The sequence below is a fragment of the Lampris incognitus genome, chromosome 6 (genome assembly GCF_029633865.1).
Source record: "Lampris incognitus isolate fLamInc1 chromosome 6, fLamInc1.hap2, whole genome shotgun sequence".
NCBI classification, from domain to species: domain Eukaryota; kingdom Metazoa; phylum Chordata; class Actinopteri; order Lampriformes; family Lampridae; genus Lampris; species Lampris incognitus.
The window spans coordinates 49384815-49410251 of record NC_079216.1 but is presented as its reverse complement, the minus strand read 5'-3'; the positions used below and the strand labels follow the sequence as shown (position 1 = coordinate 49410251).

The 25437-nt window shown below is 42.9% G+C and overlaps 2 protein-coding genes across 2 annotated transcripts; one reads left to right on the top strand and one right to left on the bottom strand.

Moving 5' to 3' along the window:
* Positions 1-889: 889 nt before the first annotated feature.
* On the bottom strand, positions 890-11873 carry LOC130114563 (patatin-like phospholipase domain-containing protein 2). Its single transcript, XM_056282428.1, has 10 exons — positions 11687-11873; positions 10881-11113; positions 10476-10541; positions 9303-9512; positions 7831-7891; positions 6555-6761; positions 4254-4395; positions 3875-3982; positions 2885-3132; positions 890-924 (listed from the first exon to the last, which is right to left on the bottom strand). Exons 1-10 carry the CDS (start codon positions 11871-11873, stop codon positions 890-892), a joined length of 1497 nt encoding a protein of 498 aa, XP_056138403.1.
* A 5634-nt stretch (positions 11874-17507) lies between these two features.
* Positions 17508-24802, top strand: si:dkey-10o6.2 (uncharacterized protein LOC100124608 homolog). The gene is made up of 8 exons (XM_056282243.1): positions 17508-17731; positions 17829-17953; positions 18055-18121; positions 19315-19468; positions 20482-20627; positions 21132-21242; positions 23518-23693; positions 24167-24802. The coding sequence occupies exons 1-8, from the start codon at positions 17579-17581 to the stop codon at positions 24363-24365; spliced, it is 1131 nt and encodes a 376-aa protein (XP_056138218.1). The 5' UTR covers positions 17508-17578; the 3' UTR covers positions 24366-24802.
* Positions 24803-25437: the final 635 nt, after the last annotated feature.

Genomic DNA, 25437 nt, shown 5'->3' with positions numbered 1-25437 from the left:
AATTACCCTCTCGTATACAAACCTAGGGGTTGTTTTTATGGGAGGGGGTGTTACGGCCCTAGTGCCGAGTGTCTAATTTTCCCTCTCCAGGTAATGCCCCGCCTCCTGTGGAACTGCTGATTGAGCCCAGGTGACCCCAATTCCTCATCAGCTGGGTATATACCTTGGAGAGAGACGCCCAACAGTGCCAGTAGGCCATAGTTGTCAACCAGAGTGAGAGTGAGAGTGAGAGTGAGAGTGAGAGTGAGAGAGAGAGAGAGAGAGAGAGAGAGAGAGAGAGAGAGAGAGAGAGAGAGAGAGAGAGACACACGGCCAGTGGGCCATTGTTGTCAACCAGAGAGCGAGCTCTTGTATCGATATCCATTACTCCTTGAGACGGAGCGTGAAACTCATAACTGTTCTAGTTTGTTTTTTGGTTTGATCGGAGTTTTTGTTAAGAGCCAGCATCTTTAGTTGCCTTTTTTTATTCTATATTTTGACTGAAGGTTAATTTTTATAAATAAAGCTATTTGTTTTTACACCTGGTTCTGCCTCCCACCTTTCTTATTCCCCCGGGACACTTATTTCCTTTACTTCCCCTCACCCCTGGACCTTTTTAACGGGGAGCGTAACATCCCTCCACTGGCTCCCAGTTGCTGCCCGCATCAGATTCAAAACCTTGATGCTCGCTTACAAAACCGAAAAGGCTCCCGCCTACCTGAACTCCCTCATTCAGGTCTACACTCAGTCCTGCTCACTACGCTCTGCCAATGAAAGGCGCCTGGCACTTCCGCCACAATGGGGCCCTAAGTCACTAGCCAGGCTCTTCTCTTCTGTAGTTCCCTGGTGGTGGAGCGAATTATCAAACTCCATTCGATCTGCTGAGTCCCTCTCCATCTTTAAGAAGAAGCTAAAGACCCGGCTCTTCCACGAACACCTCCACACCTGATGGTATTAATAAAAACACCCACAAAAGAAGAAAAAGTGCTGTGTTGGACTGGTGGCCTGTCCAGGGTGTCTCCCCGTCTGCCGACCAGCGACTTCTGGAATGGGCTCCAGCATCCCCGCGACCCTGAGCAGGATAAACGGTTTGGAGGATGGATGGATGGGGGATGGGGGGAGACCTTTTATGCACCATATACATTGCCTTTGTGCACTGCCTATTGACACCTATGTCCTATCGGACTTGAACCTAGTTTTTTTGGCCCTTATTTGCATTGTCTCCTGACTCGATCCTTGCTTGTGTTGTATTCACTCTCAGATGTACGCCACTTTGGATAAAAGCATCTGCTAAATGAAACTGTAACAGTATCAGGCGATGAATAAGAGTTTCTTGTTACTTATTTTAGAAGTCATCTCAATGCATTGAGCAGCCTACCTCCTGGAAGCATAAATAGCACACCTGGGTTGATGGCACTGTTTAGATATTTTTCAGAAGTTGACGACTGCGTTTCTTCTGGCCTTCACCTCGTCTGCTTCCCCATGGCGCGAAAGCGAAATGCTTGTTCAATCTTTTTGTATTCTTTTGTTAATGCTTAAGTGTGGGATTCACTAAATCTGAGATGTTTTCGTTACATAGGCAGGTCGACATGACAGGAGACCCCGGGGCAAGCACACCCTCCCTCCTTAAAACACACACACTGGCTAATGAGGCTATGGCATTATTATTCATCTTGTGTTTCAAATATTCATTCATGAAAACAGACTGGTTAAGCAACGAGACCATCGATATTGCAGCCAATTTGTTCCACCACCACTTTCTTCTTGCATAATTCAAACAAATAACAACAGAAGTAGCCAAACAATTGACAGTGTATATACCAACGGCGTAAACGAGCCTGGAAATGTATGACAGGTCTACACAAACGCTAAAGGTCATCAAGGGTTTCCACAGAGAGAGAGAATTTTGTCTAAAAATCCTCATTTAGCGTCTCAACAGAGAAAGAAATTGATCAAGAATGTTCAAGTGACAATGTATCAAAGAAACGACCTTGTATTATACTCTGTTTCATGGATGACCGTTAAAACAAGCAAACCAAACACGCAGTCTCCATAATCCAAATGTTCCATGAAAAAGAAAAAGCGGCCCCCATGATGGGAGTCAGGGTCAGAACCATGGACAGCTCAGCTGAATCGGTTCATCAGAACACAACGTTTATTGAGAGAGAAACGTTTCATCTCTCATTGAAGTGACCTCTTCAGTCTCAACTGACTGCAGGTATCCCCACCCTTATAAACAATACAGTGGCATAACGACCGAGAACAACGATCGGTTTCATATTCAAATTGCCATGAGCATTAACTGGAGTTTCATTGGCCATGTGCACTATACACGGAGGATTTGGGAATGGTTGCAATCACAGCATTGTAAAATGGTGACAGATGTACTCTTAGCACCCCCCCCCCCGGTTCAGGGGTGGTCGTTCCCTCTTAACATAGATGGCCTCTTTGACTCCCCGTTCAAACCAGCGTTCCTCCCTATCAAGGATGTGCACATCCTCATCCTCGAAAGAGTGGCCACTGGCCTGCAGATGGGTGTAGACTGTGAAGACCGTGCCCGACATGTTAGCTCTTCTGTGTTGTGCCATCCTCTTGGACAGCATCTGTTTGGTTTCCCCAAAGTACAATTTACGGCAATCCTCCTGGCACTTAACAGCGTACACCATATTGCTCTGTTTGTGCCGGGGTACCCGATCCTTGGGGTGGACCAACTTCTGGCACAGCGTGTTTTGGGGTTTGAAAGCAAGTGAGATGTGATGTTTGGATTCCAATAATCTACATATTCACTGAGATGATGACAACAGTGAATTCTGGTCCTCTGGGCTCTTGGGACTTGATGTTTGCTCAGATGCGATGTTTCGTATCCACCCAATGGCCCTGCTCAGGCCTAAATCCCAACCCCTACCTGTGCTGGGAGGGGACAGAAAGGCTTCCTCACCAAAACCAGCCCTGGGTTTGGAGATAGGTGTAGGAGGTGGAGTCAAAGGCAGGTGGTCCAGTTGTTGGGCGTTGTCACCAGTCTCCCAGGGGAAGGTGTAGCTGTTGGACGAAGTGGCTTCTGGGGTCAAAGGATGAATGTTCATCTCAACCTCACCCCAATTTCTAAGGTCAAGGCCTGATGGCAGGCTTGTACACCTGCGCAGTGGGGGTCCACTGAAACAAGTACAAGATGGAGATTTTTATACGCAACCTCATTTAACATCACTTCAATAGGAGGGATGGCTCCTGACCTGACATTAGTAGTGGACTGCGGTTAAGGGCTTTGCTTATGAGTGTCTCAACAGGTGCTGGCTTACTTGTTTACTTTCCCTCTTGATTTTTTTTTCAACTGGTCTAGAGTTTTGAATTGAAGGCCCCATCGCCATAAAGAATGTAATAAATTGTACATCTGAAACATTTCTGGTAGATTAAAAATGAATATGTCCATCTTTTCTGTGTCTTCTTCCTCTACTCCCTACAATATTGCTGATATAACTCTTGCCTAAGCTTTTTCTCATATTTTCTGCAGCATTTCTTATTGGGACTTGACATTCCCACAATGATCTGCCCACTAACTTCCACCTTTCTTTTCCTAAGACCCCTAAATATGTTTTATAGGCAGATTCTTATCCTAATTTAATATAATAGTCTGAGTTTTATCAGGTCCTGCATATTGGTAAATGCCAAGCTTGCACTACCCATTAGCATAATTTAATACCACCTGCCTCCTACAGAAGACCAAAATCCCTTCCGTTTTCTATCTCAGACTAAAAACACAGTGGCCCATTGCCAATGTCTCTAAACCTCTGCCACCAAGATAAAGTCCAGTGCATTTACTACAATGACACGACACTGACCGACCCAGTAAGTAGACATGAAATGGAAATTGAAAGGCTTATTTTTTTCTTTTACACACATGTCATAGTCCTCTGCTTCGTCCTTCCATACTTGCTTGTAGAGGTCTCCAGCCATGTCATACAGCCAACTCATGTCCCTGGACACATCTGGGATCCAGCCAACTAGCCTGGAAGGCATCGTCACCATTCACACCACGTCACATATTTTCTCTGGAAAGACCCCCAGATCTCCCCGCCTAACTGGTCACCTCCAATGTGAATCTGACTATTTCATGGTGTTTTCTGAAAATTTTAGAGGATGCAAATATTATGAGGACTCCATATAATGCAAGTTGTACACGTAATCATAATATCTAAATCCGTCACGACCCAATGTTAAGTGGGCCCTAAGGGTCATATTGAACTACTACTTGGTCTTGCTTTGATTCTGATCCTTACCTTTGGGCCAGTGAGCTGGCTGAAGCCACAGGCAGTGTACAGGGGACCTGCAGGTAGGAGGCAACTTTGACTGGCAGGAACTCGATAACCTGGGACAACAGACTGCCACCAGCATGTCTCTCCCTACATGCCTCACATAGCACTAATAAAAGGGGGGGAAAAATGAAACAAAAAAATCTTGATAGTATTTTGCTGTTTTGTGGTGAGCTTCATTAACTTACTGTGACTTTCTGGTTTGTTGCAGTAGACATCTTTCCCTTTAAAATGATAATCTCTCCAGTAATGTGTAAAACGTTCAGCTGTTCATGAGAAATTATTCTGGGTTGTTAATGGGAAAAATTATGTTTGTAGGGGATGGGATGGGGATAAATGCATGATATGTAGATAGAAGGTACAGATGGGTGACAGATGAAAGGAAAAAACAACTTAAAGTCTCTTAGTAAGGTGTTGGACCAGCAGAAGCCTCCAGAACAGCTTCACTGCTCCTTGTCATAGATTCTACATGTCTCTGAACTCTGCTGGAGAAATGGACACCATTCTTCCAAAAGATATTCCCTCATTTGGTGTTTTGATGATGATGGTGGAGAGCGCTGTCTAGACTCTAACACGTTGGTTCAAAATCTGCCATAGGAGTTCAACTGGGTTGAGATCTGGAGACTGTGAAGGCCATAGCATATGATTTACACTACCGTTCAAAAGTTTGGGATCACCCAAACAATTTCGTGTTTTCCATGAAAAGTCACACTTATTCACCACCATATGTTGTGAAATGAATAGAAAATAGAGTCAAGACATTGACAAGGTTAGAAATAATGATTTGTATTTGAAATAAGATTTTTTTACATCAAACTTCGCTTTCGTCAAAGAATCCTCCATTTGCAGTAATTACAGCATTGCAGACCTTTGGCATTCTAGCTGTTAATTTGTTGAGGTAATCTGGAGAAATTGCACCCCACGCTTCCAGAAGCAGCTCCCACAAGTTGGATTGGTTGGATGGGCACTTCTTTGAGCAGATTGAGTTTCTGGAGCATCACATTTGTGGGGTCAATTAAACGCTCAAAATGGCCAGAAAAAGAGAACTTTCATCTGAAACTCGACAGTCTATTCTTGTTCTTAGAAATGAAGGCTATTCCATGCGAGAAATTGCTAAGAAATTGAAGATTTCCTACACCGGTGTGTACTACTCCCTTCAGAGGACAGCACAAACAGGCTCTAACAGGTACTATTTAATGAAGATGCCAGTTGGGGACCTGTGAGGCGTCTGTTTCTCAAACTAGAGACTCTAATGTACTTATCTTCTTGCTCAGTTGTGCAACGCGGCCTCCCACTTCTTTTTCTACTCTGGTTAGAGCCTGTTTGTGCTGTCCTCTGAAGGGAGTAGTACACACCGGTGTAGGAAATCTTCAATTTCTTAGCAATTTCTCGCATGGAATAACCTTCATTTCTAAGAACAAGAATAGACTGTCGAGTTTCAGATGAAAGTTCTCTTTTTCTGGCCATTTTGAGCGTTTAATTGACCCCACAAATGTGATGCTCCAGAAACTCAATCTGCTCAAAGAAGTGCCCATCCAACCAATCCAACTTGTGGGAGCTGCTTCTGGAAGCGTGGGGTGCAATTTCTCCAGATTACCTCAACAAATTAACAGCTAGAATGCCAAAGGTCTGCAATGCTGTAATTGCTGCAAATGGAGGATTCTTTGACGAAAGCAAAGTTTGATGTAAAAAAAATCTTATTTCAAATACAAATCATTATTTCTAACCTTGTCAATGTCTTGACTCTATTTTCTATTCATTTCACAACATATGGTGGTGAATAAGTGTGACTTTTCATGGAAAACACAAAATTGTTTGGGTGATCCCAAACTTTTGAACGGTAGTGTACATCATTTTCATCATCATCAAACCCTTCAGTGACCCCCCATTCCCTGTGAACGGGGGAATTGTCATCCTGTCTCATCATAGGATAAAGGTGATCATTCAGACTAACTTTGTATTGATTTGCAGTGACCCTTCCCTCTAAAGGGAAAAGTGGACCCAAACCATGTCAGAAAAATGCCCCCCACAGCATAACATAGCCCCCGGACCCCGTCGCTGTAGGGGTCAACCATTCAGGTGTTTCCTTTAATTTGTCACCCATCTATATATAAAAACAGGTATACTTCAAATAAGCACAGCCCATTTTGTATATGATGCTTACATCCACTTGGGAAAATGTGCACACATGCAAGTTGAGGATGAAATTCAAGGACATCTTTAGAAACATGACCCCAGGACATCCTATCCTTGAACCATTGCTCTTACCCTTTTTGATATTAACTGGGAGGTCCTGTATGACATAGGGGTCCAGCCACCAGTGCTGTCGCTGAATTGGGTTGGGTCCATTGTGCAGGGGGTTTGCTCTGGAGTCCATCTCTTCAGTTTTGGGTGAATCACTCACCAGCTCACAACATGCAAGTCTGTGATTGTCCACCTCCAAACTGGTCGAGGGACACTCTCTACTGATGAACCCTGAAAAGATCATTTTTAAAAATCAAGGTGACTTGCATTGAGAATTAGACCTGATTTCGACATGACAGTTCTCATCTAGCTCAGAATATATCTGGCTAAATGTAGCTCACTTTTAGACCAAACAGTTTAATTATTACACAATTATGTGTACACAATTGTCCAAACAGCTTTAACTGTCCAAGATACACAACACAAGTCCATATATTGTGTCGGAGTACTTTTATTTGTTTTTGTTTTAGTAGTGGAAATTAAGCTCTCCAGCTAAAGCGTGGCTAGAGATTTCTCGACTTTCACTTTTCAGCCAAATTTAGCCTCATTTTAGCCGAGATGGTGCATTAACCAACAAAACATTGCTTAGTGGGCTGTTTCATGGGGGAATTATGTTGCAGGTGGGACATGAAATTAGGATAAACTAATCTACAAATTGGGTAAACTCTGTGTGGGTGCACAGTTTCTCTGCTCAACCACCTTGGAGGGTTGACAAGTTTTTGGAAGCGATTTGTCATTATAGCAAGTGGATTTTCAAACCCATCAGCTAGCGCAGCTGGTGAAAAAGAAAAGAAAAAGTTCTCCACTGTTTACTCAAATGTTTGTTTGCAGTCACATGATTCTGATGACATGCGAGATTCAGAAGGAGGGCACGGCATGAAAAGCAGAATGGATGAGATGGAGCTAGTTTAGCCCGAACTGTGCCAGTGTAGACGATGTTATGAGAAAGGTATAAACAGGAAGTAAGATATGTTGGACATGATCACTATGTTATGAAAAGTGATTTTTTTTATGAAGAAGACGGTTCACAAGCCATTTTTCCGGCATTTTCGGTCAATTTCTTGCCCCCCCCCCCCCCCCCATGAACAACAACTTTTGGTACTCAATAGAAACTCCTTGTGGTTTCTCAGTTAATGACGCCAAACATAGGCATTTCGAAAGTTTGTGATAATGCTTCCTATGTAGAAAATCACTCCCTGCCCTCCATCTGTAGTGCGTGACGTCATAGGCAAACAACCTATACAATAATCTTCATCATGAAAAGTTAGCAAAGGTCCCAATAGGATTAGCACAAGCTTACCATTCTCTTGGAGGAAACGTAAGGCATCTATGTAGCCACTTTGGCAGATTTCAGCCATTGTCTGTAAATAACAAGGGTGATTATGTCTTTAATGTACAATTGAAGCAGGCTCTATGGAAGTGACTACTTCTGAGCAATACGGTGGAAAGCAGCTAGATTTCAATCTCTGGGATACCTGGTGTGGAATCTGGCTAGGCCCACTTATTTTACACAATATCTCAAATGGTCTCAAAGTTTGTCTCAAAGGGACCAGTGAAGTACCATATGCATGGGTTCAGAGTTGTAAAAACCAGGTCCAGAAATAAATGTAAAAAAAAAAAATCATGTATTTGGTCCACCCATACATTTGCTCCACCCAAACCAGCTGATTCATTAGTTTCTCCTTCCTAGATGAAGAGTATATATGGTGTTGATCAGATCCAGCTGATTAAGTACAAGGGTGGAGTAAATACATGGTTAGGACTTTCACTTTTTGGACCTGGTATTTACACCTCTGCACATGTTAACATGTTAGACATGTCACACTCCAAAACTCAAGAAAAAAAATGTTCATAAAGACTCAAATTGACAGTCAACTCTCCTTCCTAATGGTGAGACAGCTTGAGAATTTTGACTTTTCTAATGACTGCTATGTCAGATTACACATTCAGAGACATTTAAAATCTTGGCCTATCTTCGGCAGTGCACACAAGTTTTAACTGTGACATATATTCATACCGTCTCTCCTGATGGAGCGACAAGTTCCTCAACTATTTTTTAGGGAGCAACAACACGTTTAAAAAAGGGTAGGGTGTGGAATGTAAGATTATTTTTTGCTGAAAAGCAATGTGTGTTCTGATTAGTTAACATCAGATAACCTATTATACTATAAGTCAAGACCAAAACAAATCTCTTTGCTCCTCGCTAGAGCTTTAGGACCGAGTATCCATATTCTTATTTTCAAGTGACCAGTCTGTATTTGTGTGTTCAGGCATCATTAACTTATCTGCATTGGTTACTGTGATGACATTGTAGACGTGCTTATGTATGCTAACCAGAACCAAAACAGCAAGCTGCCGGTCAAGAAGGATGGAGATATATTGTCTTGCTCTTCACCCCACAGCAATGTACAGTGACGTTGCAGAACTCCCCCATCATACCAGACAGGATCAGCAAAGGAGGAGGTTGATCTATGCAGCCATGTATCATGCTGCAGTCACAGCCGGCATTACTGTGCAGTGAGAGGTGTGGTGCCATAAACATTGTGAGTGATGTAAAGAACAGTTTGAAATCCCATTTGAGCAGCTAGACTGAGATACACATCAAGAAATTTGATTTGAATTGCATTTAAAACCACCAATTAATGTGGTTCTGATGTGCAAAAATCAGTGTCCATGTTTTTCTTTTTCCTTCCAGACTTGATCTGAGCTGATGGTCTGAACATACCTTCTCTGTTGGGGCATGGTATAAAACATGGGCTCTCTGTGGCTCACCTCAGGCTCCGGGGGGAAGAAGGAGCTAGTCACCCTGAATATGTTGTCTGTGTCGACTTGGATGCTGACATTGTTGAAGCGCACCTCATGAAAGTTGAGTGTGCTCGCCCGTGGGCAGATATCGCTCTCTCCAGTAAATGCAGAGAACGTGATTGTGTTCTTAAGGTGACAGTGGGGTAGGTTGTTGCTGATGGCACCATCTATATAATGCTGTTTGGAAAGAAGAGCATTCAGGGACATCGGAGACAACCAAATGTTATTTGTAAGAGGTAGGAAGCTTCTATTGCTTATGGGGTGGACAGCTTGAGACAACTGATCCCCCCATGGACGAAATTCTCTTTTTGCTCTTCATCCCTGTCACCCAACCCCTACAGTAACCCCCAAGTGCCAGCACCCCTGGAACAGGTAGGAAAATCAGTAAGCCTGTGCCATTATCCACACTTGATCCACATTTGGACATTTCAGTGCTTGGCGTGCATGTTAATGTGCTTAGTTTAAGTGCACAAATGCATCTCGTTTCTCTGATAAACTGAAGCATAGTTCACTTGATACGCACCTTATCTGCTCTTAAGCAAAGCCCGCTGTGGAGCGATATTTGGCCAAGTGCATATGACCCTTAATACACCACGCTGGTAATGTTGTGATGCCAAATGCCCAACTGTTCAAGTGTGGATATTGGGACAGGCTCAGTGTCTGGTTTCAGCACACTTTTACAGAGGTGATACTTGCTGCCACCAGAGTGTGAACTTGGGTCTTCCAGCCAAAGAACAATGCCCCAAAATGTTATGTTCATATTCAAGTGTGGAGATTAAAGAATATAAAAAGTATATCAATTTATCTTAGAGATCAAATAAATTGACCTGCTAAATTTAGGAGAATGCTAAGACCACTTATTGATTTCACCTTAGACATTTATTCAGTCATAAAACAGATATGTTTAAGATTAAAAGAGACTTAAGCCTTCAGACAAGTGGGACACGGCTTGAGCCAAACAATGTGCATGTTAATACTAGTAAGGTGTTGCCCTTATATCGTACAGTGTATGAAGATGAAGTATTCAGAGTATTCGGATTTGTGATAAATCTGCAATGAAATAAACAAATCGAACAGAGCAAAAATCTCTGAACTCTGACCTCTGAGCAATGTACAAGGAGTTCTGTTTTTTTTACTCACCACTCCGCGATAAGTGGGTGGAATGACCCCACAATAAAATGGGATGAAGCAACTGCATACGAGGGCCTGGCGATAAGACGTTTTTGTGGATTAGACATGGAACAGATAAAAGTTATACAGGTATGAACTGGTAAACTGTGGTTCCAGAACACCAGAACTTTACTCTGACCCTTCTGATCCTTCCGATGGTGTTGCAGGCCCATATGAACAAACCATCTGTGAATGGACATTCCGGTTTGAGATCCTGAATCAATTCTTCTTCTCAAACCACTCACCTATACTCCCTAAAAGGCTAAACAGGGTTTTAATCCAGTAAATTAATCCCAGTCCTCTGTTGCAATCGTTGCGGTGCAACTCACTCCAAAAGAGAACATCAAATGCGTAAAAGATAAAAAGGCATAGTACCTGAATGAGTTCGTCTCTGGTTTCAAACTCGGAAACAAGAACGTTCTTCCTGTCGGACACTCTGGTGAGAGAGATGCACAGTTTTCCAGAGGCACGGACATGAGCATCTTCTGGCAGGTTTTGGAGCAGGGAGTCATGTACTATCTTTATCAGGTTAAAAGCTGGATGAAGGGGTCCAAGTTTATGTTTTCTGGCCTCTTTAGCCATGGACATCAAATCAGCACAGTTTTTTTCTAATGAAGTAGAAACACAAGAATTTATTAAACACATGGTGTACATTTTTAAACCAATGAGAAAACACCGTTGATGGGGCTTCTTAAAATGCTTTCAATATCTATCACAAAAACCTCTCAATCTCTCATACGTATCACAAAATTACACTAAAATTAAGAATATAGAAGATCGGCACTCTAAAGGTGTTAGCATTTGTTGACAAAGTCTTCATTCGACTTGGTTTCCTTTAAAATCTATATAACTTGTACTGATTGTGTTTTATTTCACTTTGGAATGAAAGGCTCCAAATGTTATTGGTGTGTTATCTCTTGGTGGCTGCTTTGTTTTTCAAGGCAGGTTCATTTCTTATTTCACATCAACGGTGATTTGCAGCTACTCAGTTTTATGAACAAGACTTTTTCCATTTCATAGTTATTAGTGCAGGTGCACGCTCATGTTTTTTGTTAAAAAAATATCCACGAATAGAAATCTTGCTCAGTCATGTGCAAAGTTAATGCAATGTTTGATATTTTACATTTTAACGGCATCACTGGTTTATTCACTAGAAACGGGGGGAACTTACACACACACACCTACGGAAAATCCTACAGTCAGGATCGCCGTCATCAGCGCACCTGCAGACGCGCCATAGATTTTCGAGGCGTCTTGAATCAGGCGAGGGAAGCGTTCAAGGATGCAACTCGTGGCACCGATGTAATAAATCCCCATGAACCCGCATCCCGCAAAAGAGATACTCCATTCTGTCTTCAAGTCAAACATCTCAAGCGTGGCTGAACCGACAGAGAAGCGTCCCGGGCATCAGCGTGACCCCCACCTCCAAATCAATTTCTGAATTCTCAACTTGACAAAGTTTGATAGGGACCGCAAAACAAAGACACTTAATTGTTTGTCATTGTCAAGACTCAGCTAATGGCAGGGTCCTCCTCGTTCTGAGAAGTTTGAGGAATCACGTGACTCATGCTTACGGTCATCACGTTGTACGTATCGAGGAAGCGAGTGTTGTAAAGGCACAGGTTGCCAGTGTCTCTGTTCTTTATTTTTAGACGCCAATGAGTGGCAATCGTAGAGAATTCGACAAGTATGTGATCCCACCGTCTCGTCGAACCGATGTTCACAGGACCTCTGCGTGGCAAGTCAGACGTTGTGACTAGTCCCTCCGTACAGTCAGCAGAAAGCCATTCAGGGGAGATGCAGCCCACTGTGGCGGGGAGAGATCAGTCAGAACTGATGGAGGAGCTACTAAACAAAGCAAGGGATGCAGATCTTGCAGCAGATAGCATGGCAGCGCAGATGAATGTCCAGCACGAGGGCGACAATGCAACAAATGCAAAAATTAAAAATTAAACCACTTTGCTGAGGTATGCAGAACCCAAATACCGTTACAGACAAAAAACAGTCAGAGAAAAATCCATGCTGTCATGAAGAACCTAAACGTTCTTCTCGGTCGGCCCATCCCGCGCGCAGCTGTCAAAACGGCGGAGGGCGGGGCGGAGGGCGGGGCGGAGGGCGGGGCTGGGGCGTCGATCCTTTTCCGGCCCGCCGCGACGTTTTTCTATTTTCCCCACGCGATACGCCAGTGTGTCGTTCCAACCGTAGGCGCCCACTTTATGCAAATTAGCCACGCGGCAGCCGCTTAAGCGGATGTAAACACAGCGAAACTGTACCATAGCATTTCCGGCACCGTTTTTGTTTCAAAGTGTTTTGCTTTCAATGGCATATGTAAACGCTTCATATCTCTCTCTTTCTTGTCGTGTCATACTTGTGTCATCGCTTGTAGCGAAGTGCACAGCACCTTCGGATGTGGAGATTCAGGGGGGTGCCTTGCAGAAAAACAACGGAATGAGACAAAATTCACACTTTGGCACAGACGGCTTGGTTTTATTTGCAGGTATGGCCAGTCCCCAGTAAGCATTATTTGCATAACAAAGACAGCACTGGTGTTTGTACCTTCGTGTCACAGGCAGGAAACAAAACTGTGTCCTGTTCTTCATTCAGGACTTTTCACACAAAACGTGTCAAGTGTTCCACTATGTACTAGTGCAGGAAACAGCAGTCTGTACAGAACAATAGTGTAACATAACACAACTCAGCAATGCCAGCATTTAATCAGTATGTGAAGGGAAAAACAAGGAAGAATAATATACTGGACAAATGCTTTGTAAATGTAGAGGGAGCATATGTGTCGAGGATAAGACCACTCACTCACAGCTAACTCTGATCATAATGTGGTTCACCTTGTACCAACTTATAAATCTAATTGGAAAAGCAGTAAACCAGAGGGGAGGAAAAGCAGAGTTTGGTCATCTGAACGTATAGAAAAACTTAAAGCATGTTTTGATTTGTGATATTGGGCTATACAAATAAAATGGTCTTGTCTTGATTGTTCTGTGTGGGAGGAGTTTCATCATGGCTCCTTGAATGAAATAACAGTAATGACAGATGTTGTGGAAATTTACATGCAAACACTCTGGACTCAGAAATAATTACACGAAACATTGATGGTTGATGAAAAAACACATTTAGTATTTGTCTAGGATCTACTGAATGCATGAATAAATGACAGACACATGTGCCAAGCTCAGAACATGAAATCTCAAGAAGCATGTAACAATGCTACTACATCCAGGGTCATGCATGAAACAAAAAACAAGTAGATTGCTGATGGCATCAATCTCACTAGACCCTGTAACAGCCTCCTTTTCCAAAGGAAACACCAACACATTTCCGCATTCCTTGTGGTTCTCGTCCTTTTTTTTTTTATTGAATGGCAACAGCCATACACAGTCCATATTATAAGTTGAGTCTCTCAGGTGGCTTAGACAGCTGTCCATCCCTTGTATATCTGTGTCCCTCTGAGGGTCCGGCTCCGACTGAACTGGGAGAGGCCCTTGGTGTGAGCCTGATGAGGCTTGGCTCAGCCACAATTGGGGGAGCCTCTGCAGCACTATTTTCTGGAACACGTGTAGGCTCTGGCTCATTCTCTTCGCAGGCCCAAGTAGGAGTTGGCTCTGCCACTCTGAGGTCAACCCTGTTGCGTCAGTAGAGTGAGTCGTCGACAGTGCAACCTTGCGGAGGCAGGTCCCAACTTTCCAGAGACCAGTGTTATTGCCAGACAGGGGCTTCATTCGGACAGTTTCCCCTACCTCCACCTTCGGCAGGTCCCGGGCAGACCGGTCTGCTTCCTGTGACGCAGTTTCTCAGTGACCCCTATCACAACGACTGGTTCAATGAGTTTGTTTGTCACTGGAATGGAGGTTTTCAGCCGACGAGACATGACGCGTTGTGCTGGGTTGCTGTCCATGTTTTCAGTGGGAGTATTTCTCCAGTGTAGTATGGCCTTCCAAGGCTCGGCACTGTCATGCATGGCCTTACACAGCAGATTCTTTGCATATCTTGATGGCCGACTCTGCCTTGCCATTTGCTTTCGGGTGCCTTGGAGAGGAGGTCATGTGCTCGAACTCCCTTTCAGAGGCAAAACGTGTAAACTGTGAAGTAAATTGTGGGCCGTTGTCTGTGATGACCTTGTCTGACTGGCTATATCGTGCAAACTGTGCCTTACAATGCTTGATGACTGTCTCTGCGGATAAGTCAAGGAGAAGCTCAACCTCCCAAAATCAAAATAGTGGTCGACTATGAGCAGATAGTCCTTCTGCATGTGGCTGAACAGATCCATGCTCACAATCTGCCATGGCCTGGTGGGCAGTTCATGTGAGAGCATGGTCTCTTTTTGCTGTTTGTGAGCATACTCGTTGCAGGTTGAGCAGGTGCTCACAAAGTCCTTTATTTCTGCCTGCATGTTGGGTCAGTACATGCGTCTCTCCTCCTATGTGACTCCTATGTATGGATCGTCGCTTAGCGACGGCGTGAACCATGTGGGTGTATGGACTTGCTATTTCCGTTGCTCTGATTCTAATGTCAGTCTGTTCTGCTGTGCGGCACATCTCAATAGCAGTGATTAACATGAGTTCCTTTTCTCTTAACATTCTGCGCCTTGTGTTCTCGTTTGCAACACCCAGTACGATTTTGTCACGAATCATCTCATCCCTTAGCTGTCCGTATTCACAGATTGCTGCCTTTTCTCTCAGTCTGGTCACAAAATTGTCTATAGATTCGCCTTCCTCCAGTTTGCAGCTCCCTAACACGTACCTGTCATATATCAGGGATTTTACATAATGCCTGGACAGTTTTGGATTACAGCAATATATTGATTTTCCTACACACTCCAAAGGACACATACTTGATCTGATCTGTTGCTCTGGTGTAACTCCTCTTAACTGCAATGCATCTGATTTGCCCATTTCCGACCACAAGTTAGTGTCTTGTGATGTTAATTTAACAGCATCCAAAACAAATTTGCCATGCGCCATCTTATTCCGTAATATTAAGAATATTGATTTATCTGCTAATTGATAACCTTCCCAGCAAAGACAATTTATTCACCCCAGACAAACTGGTCTCTCATGACAACGATGGCCTTTATAGTATTTTAAACAATCGTGTTCCTTTAAAAACCCACTCTGTTTCCTTTACCCACACTGCCCCTTGGTTTACACCTGCACTACGCCAGCTTAAAGCTAAAGGACGTCACCTGGAATGCCTTTACACGAAAACTGGCCTTGTTGTTCATAAAGACATGTATAATGACCACATACTTCATTATAAAGAGGCTCTGTCCACAGCTAAATCGTCTTATTACGAAAATTAAATTAGATCAGGCGAAGGGAACACTAGAACCCTGTTTTCCATGGTAAACAATATTGTATGGCCACCAGATACTCTCGCACCTCACGTGTGTTCAGTTGCTCAATGTAACGTCTTCATGGCCTTTTTTAATGCCAAAATTGAAAAATTAATCAGCAATTGACCTCGTCAAACAATACTGCATACAGTTCATCTTATTCATCTTTCTATGTCCCCCTCTGTTCTTCACTATCTAGTTTTAAACTCCCAACTGTTGCAGAAATATCCGTTCTCATTCGCAAATCCAAATCATCTACCTGTCAGTTAGGCCCTCTTCCTACTCATTTAGTAAAAGCCTGTCTACCTTCGCTATCCTCTTTAATAACTGATATCATACATTCTTCCCTTACCTCTGGTCTTGTTCCCTCATCTCTCAAAACAGCTGCAATAACTCCAATACTCAAGAAACCTGGTGCAGACCCAAACAATTTGAATAATTTTCGCCCAATCTCAAATTTACCATTTCTTTCTAAAACACTTGAAAGAACAGTCGCATCTCAGGTACACGCTCACTTGACTAACAACAATCTGTTTGAACAATTCCAGTCTGGTTTTCGCTCCATGCACAGTACGGAGACAGCATTGGTGAAAATCACTAATGATCTTTTGATGGCAGCTGACTCTGGGCTCTTAACCATACTTGTCCTCCTTGATCTGAGTCTAGCCTCTGATACCATCTCACACAACATCCTCCTAGAAAGATTAGCTTCAAGATTAGCTTTCCCAGCATATCACCGGTACCCAGCTCTCAACCATAAAAGACATTTATCACAAACGCTGCCTTCGAAGGGGTCTGAGCATCAGCAGAGATCCCACCCACTCCAACCATGGACTGTTCTCCCCCCTGCGCTCTGGGAGGTGCTACAGGAGCCTCAGAGCCCGCACTACCAGGCTCAAAAACAGCTTCTTTCCACAAGCTGTTGCCCACCTGAACCTGGCTACCCACTGAATGTCTGTAGATATTTTTAAATATTTTGTACTCCAGCTCTTTTTTTAAAACTTATTTTTAGCTTTTGATCTTCATGTGTGTATAACTTATACTGTGTTTGCTGTGTTTGTCTGTGTCTGCCTTGCACTGTTTGGTGAAGCCACAGCCCTCGTTTCATTTTTAACGTGTGCCTGCACATTGTTTTTAATGACAATAAATTGAATTGAATTAAATTGAATTGAATTATATACGCACAGACCACATGTCAATCTTAGCGCATTTCATTGGCTGTTATCATTGTCCATCATACAGTACCCGCATGTACTCATTAAGTTTGCCTGTGTTAATACAAAAATATAGATTTACTTCTACAACTAAGAGCACACTTATTTCATATATGTCAACACTTTAACAACAAATATTACTGGGACCACAACAGAAAATTGCAAATGAACATTTAATATCCAGGAATTCACATTTATAGACACTACCACTGACTATCCCTCTAACAAATTGGCCACAGTTTCGAACATTGACCATACAAGGTCCAGCCATATGCTAGGTTTTGACCTAGTCTTGTTTTTTAGACACTAATGAGTCTCAAACACAAAGAATACAAGTATAAGTAGAAATCACAACAGCAATAAAATGAGTACTAAAAAACTGCTCGTATCCTATTGGCTGAGAGAATGTCACGTGGTTGAGACTCCGCGTTGGAAGTTTGGACGACCTTGCGAGAAAGCTTAGTGGCTCACCTTTATAACTGTCTCTCGGGAGCCCGTTCACATTTTCCAGTATGAGTATACCAGTGGTGGATTTTGGGGCATACAAGCTGAGTGAAACAGATGTCTCTCCGGAGCAACTTGATAACTTGGGTAAACAGCTGAAAATAGCTTTTACGGAGATTGGGTTTGTCTATCTAAGGAACACTGGAATTACACAGGAGGAGGTGAGGATATTTTGACAACGTAACGGTGGAACTAGTTTCTATCTAGTTTGTAGTCAGTGGTTTGAACGCGTTTGTTCTCCCAAAATGACGTTTGTAGGTGGACTGTGTCATGGACATCTGCAAGAAATTCTTTCTGCAGCCAGAGGAGCTAAAACGTCCCTACAGCAGGGGAAGCTTTGTCAACATCCGCAACCACGGCTGGGTGTCCTTGGAGAGTGAGAAGTAAGGGTCCATACCCACCTCAACACTTTGTATCAGCACTTCTGTTTTCCCCACGACCTAACACAATGCATTACATACTTTACATTTATGTGAAATTACAGGCTGAATCCACGCCACCCGGGAGACTTGAAGGAGGCATTTAACGCAACATCTCTCCGCTCTGACATAGTAATGACCCATGTCTGACCACGACGCAGCTTCATTTTCATTCTTCTTTTTATTTATTGTCTGTGGAATCCATAGCTTGGTTACGTAAACTGCTTTGAAGAGATCCGTACGGAAAGGTGAAAGTACAAAGTTGTGTCATTGGTTAACTCTTCCTGTTCCAGAGAGAGGATGTATTACTTGGCCCGAGAAACCGAATCTCTCCACGTCTTGCAGTTGCATTCTAAAATTCAAACAGAAAAGTTTTTTAAATTCTAAAATTGGAACAACAACAACAACAACAACAACAACAAAAGCATTCTAAATTCTAAAATTCCTTCAGAAAAGCTGTTCTAAATTTCACTGGGGTCCCAAATCCACAATCCCCACTCCAATTTTAACTGAACTCCATAAAATGATTGGGCAAAAGAAAACTTGCCTACTCCAAGGACAAACGTTGGCTTTCAGTTATGTTATGGCATTAAATGGTATTAATAATTATTCAAAGTAAGGATTCCATTTTGCAGATTTTGTGGACCCTTTTTTTCTTAAACTGTTTTCTGACCTCAGTGCCGGCTACCTGGCTGGATGATAAAGAATATCTAGTGTTGAATTCTGATAATTGTCAGTCTGTTAGAACAAAGGACATCTTTAGAGAGTAAATTTGATCAGGAATGAACATGCATTTCTTTTATATAAATACTTTTTTTCATATTTATAATTCTGTTGGTTTCATATTTTGCAATTCTTCATGTCTGGAAATGATAGAAAGATTGCTGCTAATTGAGCAGTATTTCAAGTTTGCAATTGAAAAATATTTCCTTTGTTCAAACCATATTTTCAATCAAATATCTAATAGTAACGAATGAAATCTGTCAAAACAAAGGACTGTAGAAAAAAATGGAGTTGAATGTAATATTTTCACACAGAAAAGTCTTCCACCCAGGGGTATGATACTATATTCAAGCAGAAACTGGAAAGTACTTATGCGATTATTTGTTGTTGTTTTTTCTTTTTTTCCCTTTTTTCAAGAAATGGCTAGATTTTAAGTTGTCTACTATAGACGTCAATAGAGCAGGGGCCACAAATTGGGACTCAACAGAACCCAGAATGTCCTTTGAATGTTCCCTATGATGGCTGCAAGGAATGGATTCTTGCTTTCTTGCTCTGTTCTATGCTGTGATGGCTTGTACTATGGTTGTGGTTTGCTGTGCTAGAAATGGCCATCAGGTGATTTGGCGGCGTTCCGGGATGTCCAGACATCTTTTTTCCTGCGGTGTAAAGAGCTTTCACTGCGAGTGCTTAGGGTGATGGCCCACAGCCTGGGTCTGGAGCCAGAGGTGTTCGTCAGCGCACACAGTTTGATTGGAAGTACGTATGTGCCACCAAATGAACACAACACTGTCACTTTACATCAGTGCAATAATGATTAATTCAGTAGGTGAAGGGTGTCCCAGTATTTGCAGACTGTTCAATAGCCAACCTCGGTTCAAGCTCTGTATCAGCAGGTTCACCATGCTAAACTGTCATTGAGAAGGACACCGATTCCTCAAACGGTCCAGGTGTACTGTCTTGTAGTTGAGCCTGTATTCTGATCTCTCTGTGGGGAGTGAGAGGGGATATTAGTAGATGATTCTCCCCAGGGATGACTGGAATCACATTATTAATATCTAACCACATTAGCTGACTTTAGCCATGAGCTGTCACAACATATTCAGCTATATAAAGTGGCCAGAGATCTTTTCAGAGCACACTACTGTAACAGGAACAGGTCTCAGTTAGGGCCATGAGTACTGATCCTCATGGGTGGGCAGTGCTATTAGAGGAGCAAGGGAGTCAGTCAGTTATTTCTGCTTGTATGGGTGTAGTAATTTGGAAGATTCATTGGGTAATCTGGTGGTCCAGTGGTTAGATAAGTGCCCAGTACAACTCATCTTCCACCATAGGCTGTTGTGCAGCTCTGCTGAACCAATTTGGGGTCAAATACCTTGCTGAGAGAGTACCTTGAGGTTAGCATAGGAGGGAAGATCTTTCCCACTGGGTGCTGGGATCGGATTTCAGCAGTTCCAATGGCCTTATCCAGAGTAGGCAGGGCTGAAGCTTCCGTCTTGCTCACAGATGGTAGACACATTTCAGTTATGGGATGGTGTCTTCCTGACCTCTTGGATACTTCACTCCTCCACCTTAATGAAATAGTTTTTTTTTATTCTAAACTATTTTATACTCTCTGCTCATGTATTACCTCAGTAGGTTTAATTTTCACAGTCATCCATCCTTTTCTTCACACTGAGTTTAAAATAGAAAAACTCCAAGCATTTTCTCTAAAGCACTGGATGAAGTATAATGCTTTGTAATACTGATGAGCTGTTTTGTGCCCACCACAGGTGACGGGAACACTAGTACGCTGCGATCTCTGTACTACCCCCCAGTGAACAATGTGGAGGTAAAGGAGGGTCAGCTGCGGTGTGGTGAACACTCGGACTACGGCAGCATCACCCTGGTGTTCCAGAGCAGTGAGGGGGGGCTTCAGGTCCAGTATCAAACACATCACCTTCCTTACAACACCCCCACATACCTGAACAGAAAACACACGCAAGGTTATATAAGTTTTACATGCCCAAACCATGGAGGAAAAAAAAAAACAAGTGTCCAGAACTCATGGAAAATAAACAACATTGTCATCAGGAAATGTAATGAAAATGTTTTGGCTGTGGTCTCTTCATCAGCCTTCATCAAAAGGACTGCTATGTTTCTATGGTTTTTGAATTGAACATCCTGACCCGCTTTGTAGTTCACCTTAATTTGAACAAGTATTTTGACTTGATTGAGAATAAATGAATTACAAGTTAATTGCTACCCTGGGTTTTTCATATTATACTAAAATAAATCCATGTTTTCTTAGTTTTTGTGGCGTAACACACGAATACTTCATCTTCAAAACCATGTTTGTCAAGCTGAATGCCGGGTCATTTTGATACTCGTCACTTGCAGAGAAATTTGGCTCTTAATTCCAGTGATGCGTGTTCTCTTGCAGGTCCTCAGTCGCTCGGGCGACTTTGTCTCTGCTCCCGGCATACCTGAAACAGCCCTCATCAATATAGCTGACCTGATGCAGCGCTGGACTTCTGACCAGCTCATCTCTGCGGTGAGCTGAACTCACAAGTTTTTCTGCATGTGTGAGGTGTCTGCACACAAAAGTACTTGGACATGTAAACAATTGGGACTGCACACTGATGGAAAAGTTCACCCAACAGGGGCACAATATTGGCAGATTTATTACAGGAAATACAGATATCATATTTGCACAGAAATTATTGAGAGTTCATACAGGATAAATGTCTTGCTTTGGAATGAAACCATATGGTTCAGTGTTTCACTCAAAAAAACCTAAAATGTGCAGTTACTCTTTAAGTATATAAGGGTGGGGATACCTGCGGTCAGTTGAGACTGGAGAGGTGATGAAACGTTTCTCTCAATAAACGTTGGGTCCAGACGAACTGATTCACCTTTCATTGATTGATCTTTAAGTATAGTCAAGTGTGCTTAGACCCTCACATCCTGTGCTTAGACCCTCACATCGGATAAGGATTAACTCCCTAAAAACACCCTTTAACAGGGAAAAAAATAGGAAGAAACCTCAGGGAGGGTAACAGAGGAGGGATCTCTCTCCCATGCACATGCAGTGGATGTTGTGTTTACACAATTTACAGAATACAACATTAAAAGAGGATAACAGAATTATAATGGAATTATAAAATATATGAAGAGTATGATGAGGAGGATGCCAAGCAGTGTCCAAACACCACTGGAACAGCCCAGGACCTGAGCCACACGGCCAGCATCACCATGTTAAAAAAATTAAAAATTAGTCACGCATCTTAGTGAGAGAAGGATATAACATTAAAATGGGATTAAAAAATTATATGGATTCATAAGATATATACAAAGAAAATGTGATGAGGGGGATGACAAGCAGTTTCCAGGTGATGACCACCATCACCATGGAGACCTGGGAGGAGGACAGACTGCACGTACACACAAGGCAGACTCACATCACACCATTCACACACAGAAAAAGAGAAAGGAGGACAGAGAGAGAAAAGACGTGAGAGAACAGTTTGCAATGGTCAAAAATCTATACACTATAATCTCGTCGGCAGAACAGTGCTTGGTAAATTCATTGAGACAGAAACCGACCTGTCATGCAGTACAGGCTGTGAAGCACTCAACTTAAAGGCAACTAATTGTAGGCTAAGGCAAAAAGATGAGTTTTAAGTTTGCATTTAAAGGACTCAACAGACTCTGATTGTCTGACGGCAGCAGGCAGGTTATTCCACACTAGAATGACAAAGTTTGGGTGGGTGAGATGGCACAGATTGTGAGATTACAACATATCAAAAGTTACAAAACAATAAGCGTAATCAAACAGTTAAAAAAAATAGGCCCAATGAAGGCTTAAAGTCTTCAGCAGTACTTTTTGCTTTGAAAGGTTTTTAGTCCATTATGTGTATTAATTTGATTTGGGTGTTGTATCCTGAAGTGTTTGTATTGTTCCAGGCATGTGACATAAGGTGTAATGATATGCTGTTCTCGTTCCAATTCAGTAATACAATTCTAACTTGGCATCTTTGCACTTAGTTTAACTCTTTAACCAGAAATGTATATTTTGTCACTTTGCACTTTAGTGTGGGGACAAACTAACAAACTGGCAGAATAGAAAACCAGCAGTGCATGTGATATCCGTGGACCTGATTGAGAAGTACTGATTTTTACACATATAGACCAGCCAAGTTGCTGACTTTACTTAAGCAGACCCCCCCGCCCCCTCTTCAAGCTTAAAAGCCAAAAATATCACAACCATCTAAACTTTTGTCTGAAACTTAACGCTCAGCGTAACCATAGCATCAGCTTCACATGCTGAATATGAAATATATAAATTTGCTAAATATATAACTTGATGTGGGCGGCACGGTGGCGCAGTGGTTAGCACGGTCGCCTCACAGCAAGAAGGGTAGTCCAACCTTGGTGGGTCATCCCGGGTCGTTCTCTGTGTGGAGTTTGCATGTTCTCCCCATGTCTGTGTGGGTTTCCTCCGGGTGCTCCATTTTCCTCCCAGAGTCCAAAGACATGTAGGTCTGCCATACTAAATAAATTGTCCCTAGGTATGAATGTGTGTGTGTGTGTGTGTGTGTGTGTGTGTGTGTGTGTGTGTGTGTGGGTGTGGGTGTGTGGGTGGGCCCTGTGATGGCCTGGCGGCCTGTCCAGGGTGTCTCCCTGCCTGTCGCCCAATAACTGCTGGAAATAGGCTCCAGCGACCCTGAGAGCAGGATAAGCGGTTCTGATAACGGATGGATGGATGGATATAACGATGTATACAAGACAGCAAATCCTCTCCTCGGGTTGTTTCTCTCTCTCTCCAGGTCCACAGGGTTTTGCTGCCTCCTGCTGGCGAATCACGCGCACGTCAGTCTCTGGCGTTCTTTGTGCAGCCGGACGACGAGGCCCTCATCACCTGTTGTGACGGCTCTAACAAGTACCCTCCTGTTACGTCAGGGGCCTACCTCACCGAGAGATACAATGACACGTATGGGCGACAGTGAGTCTCTAGGTTCCATCACATAACTTTAAATGTCAGACTTTTCAGTTGTATTTTCAGCCCTTTTAAATGAGTTAATTTTAGGGAATAACTTTTGCAGATCATGTTTTTAATATTTCTAAATGTTCCTTAGTTGGAATTGATTGCTCTGTGTCAACTGCTAAATTTGATGCAAGGAAGGGACCTTGAATGTGTAAGCTCATTCACACGTGGGGCACGGTGGCCCAGTGGTTAGCACTGTTGCCTCACAGCAAGAAGGTCCTGGGTTTGAACCCCAGGCCGTACCTGGTCCTTTCTGTGTGGAGTTTGCATGTTTTCCCTGTGTCTGCGTGGGTTTCCTCTGGGTGCTCTGGTTTCCTTCCACCATCATCCCTCCATCCCTACACTGGCTCCCAGTAGCTGCTCGCATCCAGTTTAAGACTCTGGTGCTAGCCTACAGGGCAGTGAAAGGAACAGCTCCTTCCTGTCTCCAGGCCATGGTCCAGCCCTACACCCCCGCCCGGCCACTTCGCTCTGCTGCCTCGGGATGCCTGGTTGCCCCATCGCCCAGAGGCCCCTGCTGCCGATCGACCCGGTCACGGCTCTTTTCTGTACTGGCCCCACAGTGGTGGAATGAACTCCCCACTGATGTCAGGACAGCAGAGTCGCTGCCCATCTTCCAGCGCAGGTTGAAAACTCACCTCTTTAAGAACTACTACCCTTTTACTTGCTCTTAGCACTTATTGTATTCACTCATTAAAAAAAAAATCTTTCTTGCACTTTACTTTAGCACTGGTTTTGCTCTTAGATGCTTGTTTAGATGCACTTATGACCTCTAATGACTAGTAGTTCTCCTGATTTCCTACGTTAAATGCACTTATTGTAAGTCGCTTTGGATAAAAGTGTTGGCTAAATGACTGTAATGTAATGTAATCAAAAAGACATACATGTTAGGGTTAATACTCCTGTCTGTGCCCCTCAGCAAGGCAATGGAAAGAACTGGAGTTGGTCCCCGGGCACCACAGCTGCCCACTGCTCCCTTACAATAGGATTGATTAAATGCAGAGAACAAATTCATTGTAAAAATACAATTCGTTGTAAGAATACAATGACAAAATAAAGTGTCTTTCTTCGTCTTTCTTTAATGTCTGCATTCAAACTACGTATAACAGTATCGATCTGTTACACAATAGGTGTGGCTGTGGACAGATAAAGCGCTCCAAAAGTGGCAACCTCGCAAGTGTTGTAAACACTTTTTTTTTTCAAAAAAAGAACATAGAAAAATAAACGGTAAAGAAGTGATGAAATAACCAGTCAGATAAAGCTCAGAAGTTTAAACTCGTCGTCTCATCCATTTTCTTATCCATTGTATCCATTTTTAATGATCACATATACATTCATCAACAGACATCTGTCTTCTCTTGCTTTGGTCTGTCCATCTCCAATGAGGGAGAGAAGGGAATTTAAATTCTTAGGATCAACAGCGATTTCATTTACGGCAACAGATAGAATTAAGAGGTTTGAAACCATTTTCAACGTCATGTAGTATGATTTACAAAATCAAAATGCATTCACATTCACATTAGTGCACGCACACAAACACTTCCCCAGAATCCCAAAAATTATAAACTAACTTCAATTATTTGAATTTAAACAATATGCATCACTGACTGAACCAAGTATCTTCGTCGAACATCTGGCTAGCCAATAGTGACATCACTATCCAACATATTCCCTGCCTTCTACTGATGGACTTTCCAGTCTC

Coding starts and splice junctions, on each gene's coding strand:
- LOC130114563 (XM_056282428.1), bottom strand. CDS start 11,873: ATGTTTGACTTGAAGACAGAATGGAGTATCTCTTTTGCGGGATGCGGG. Junction 3,133..3,874: donor GAAGCAGAGGACTATGACAT/GTGTGTAAAAGA, acceptor TACTTGTTTCAG/TGGACCCCCACTGCGCAGGT. Junction 925..2,884: donor TCTGTCCCCTCCCAGCACAG/GTAGGGGTTGGG, acceptor TAATACCATCAG/GTGTGGAGGTGTTCGTGGAA.
- si:dkey-10o6.2 (XM_056282243.1), top strand. CDS start 17,579: ATGAGTATACCAGTGGTGGATTTTGGGGCATACAAGCTGAGTGAAACA. Junction 17,954..18,054: donor GTGTCCTTGGAGAGTGAGAA/GTAAGGGTCCAT, acceptor GTGAAATTACAG/GCTGAATCCACGCCACCCGG. Junction 18,122..19,314: donor CATCTCTCCGCTCTGACATA/GTAATGACCCAT, acceptor TTGCTGTGCTAG/AAATGGCCATCAGGTGATTT.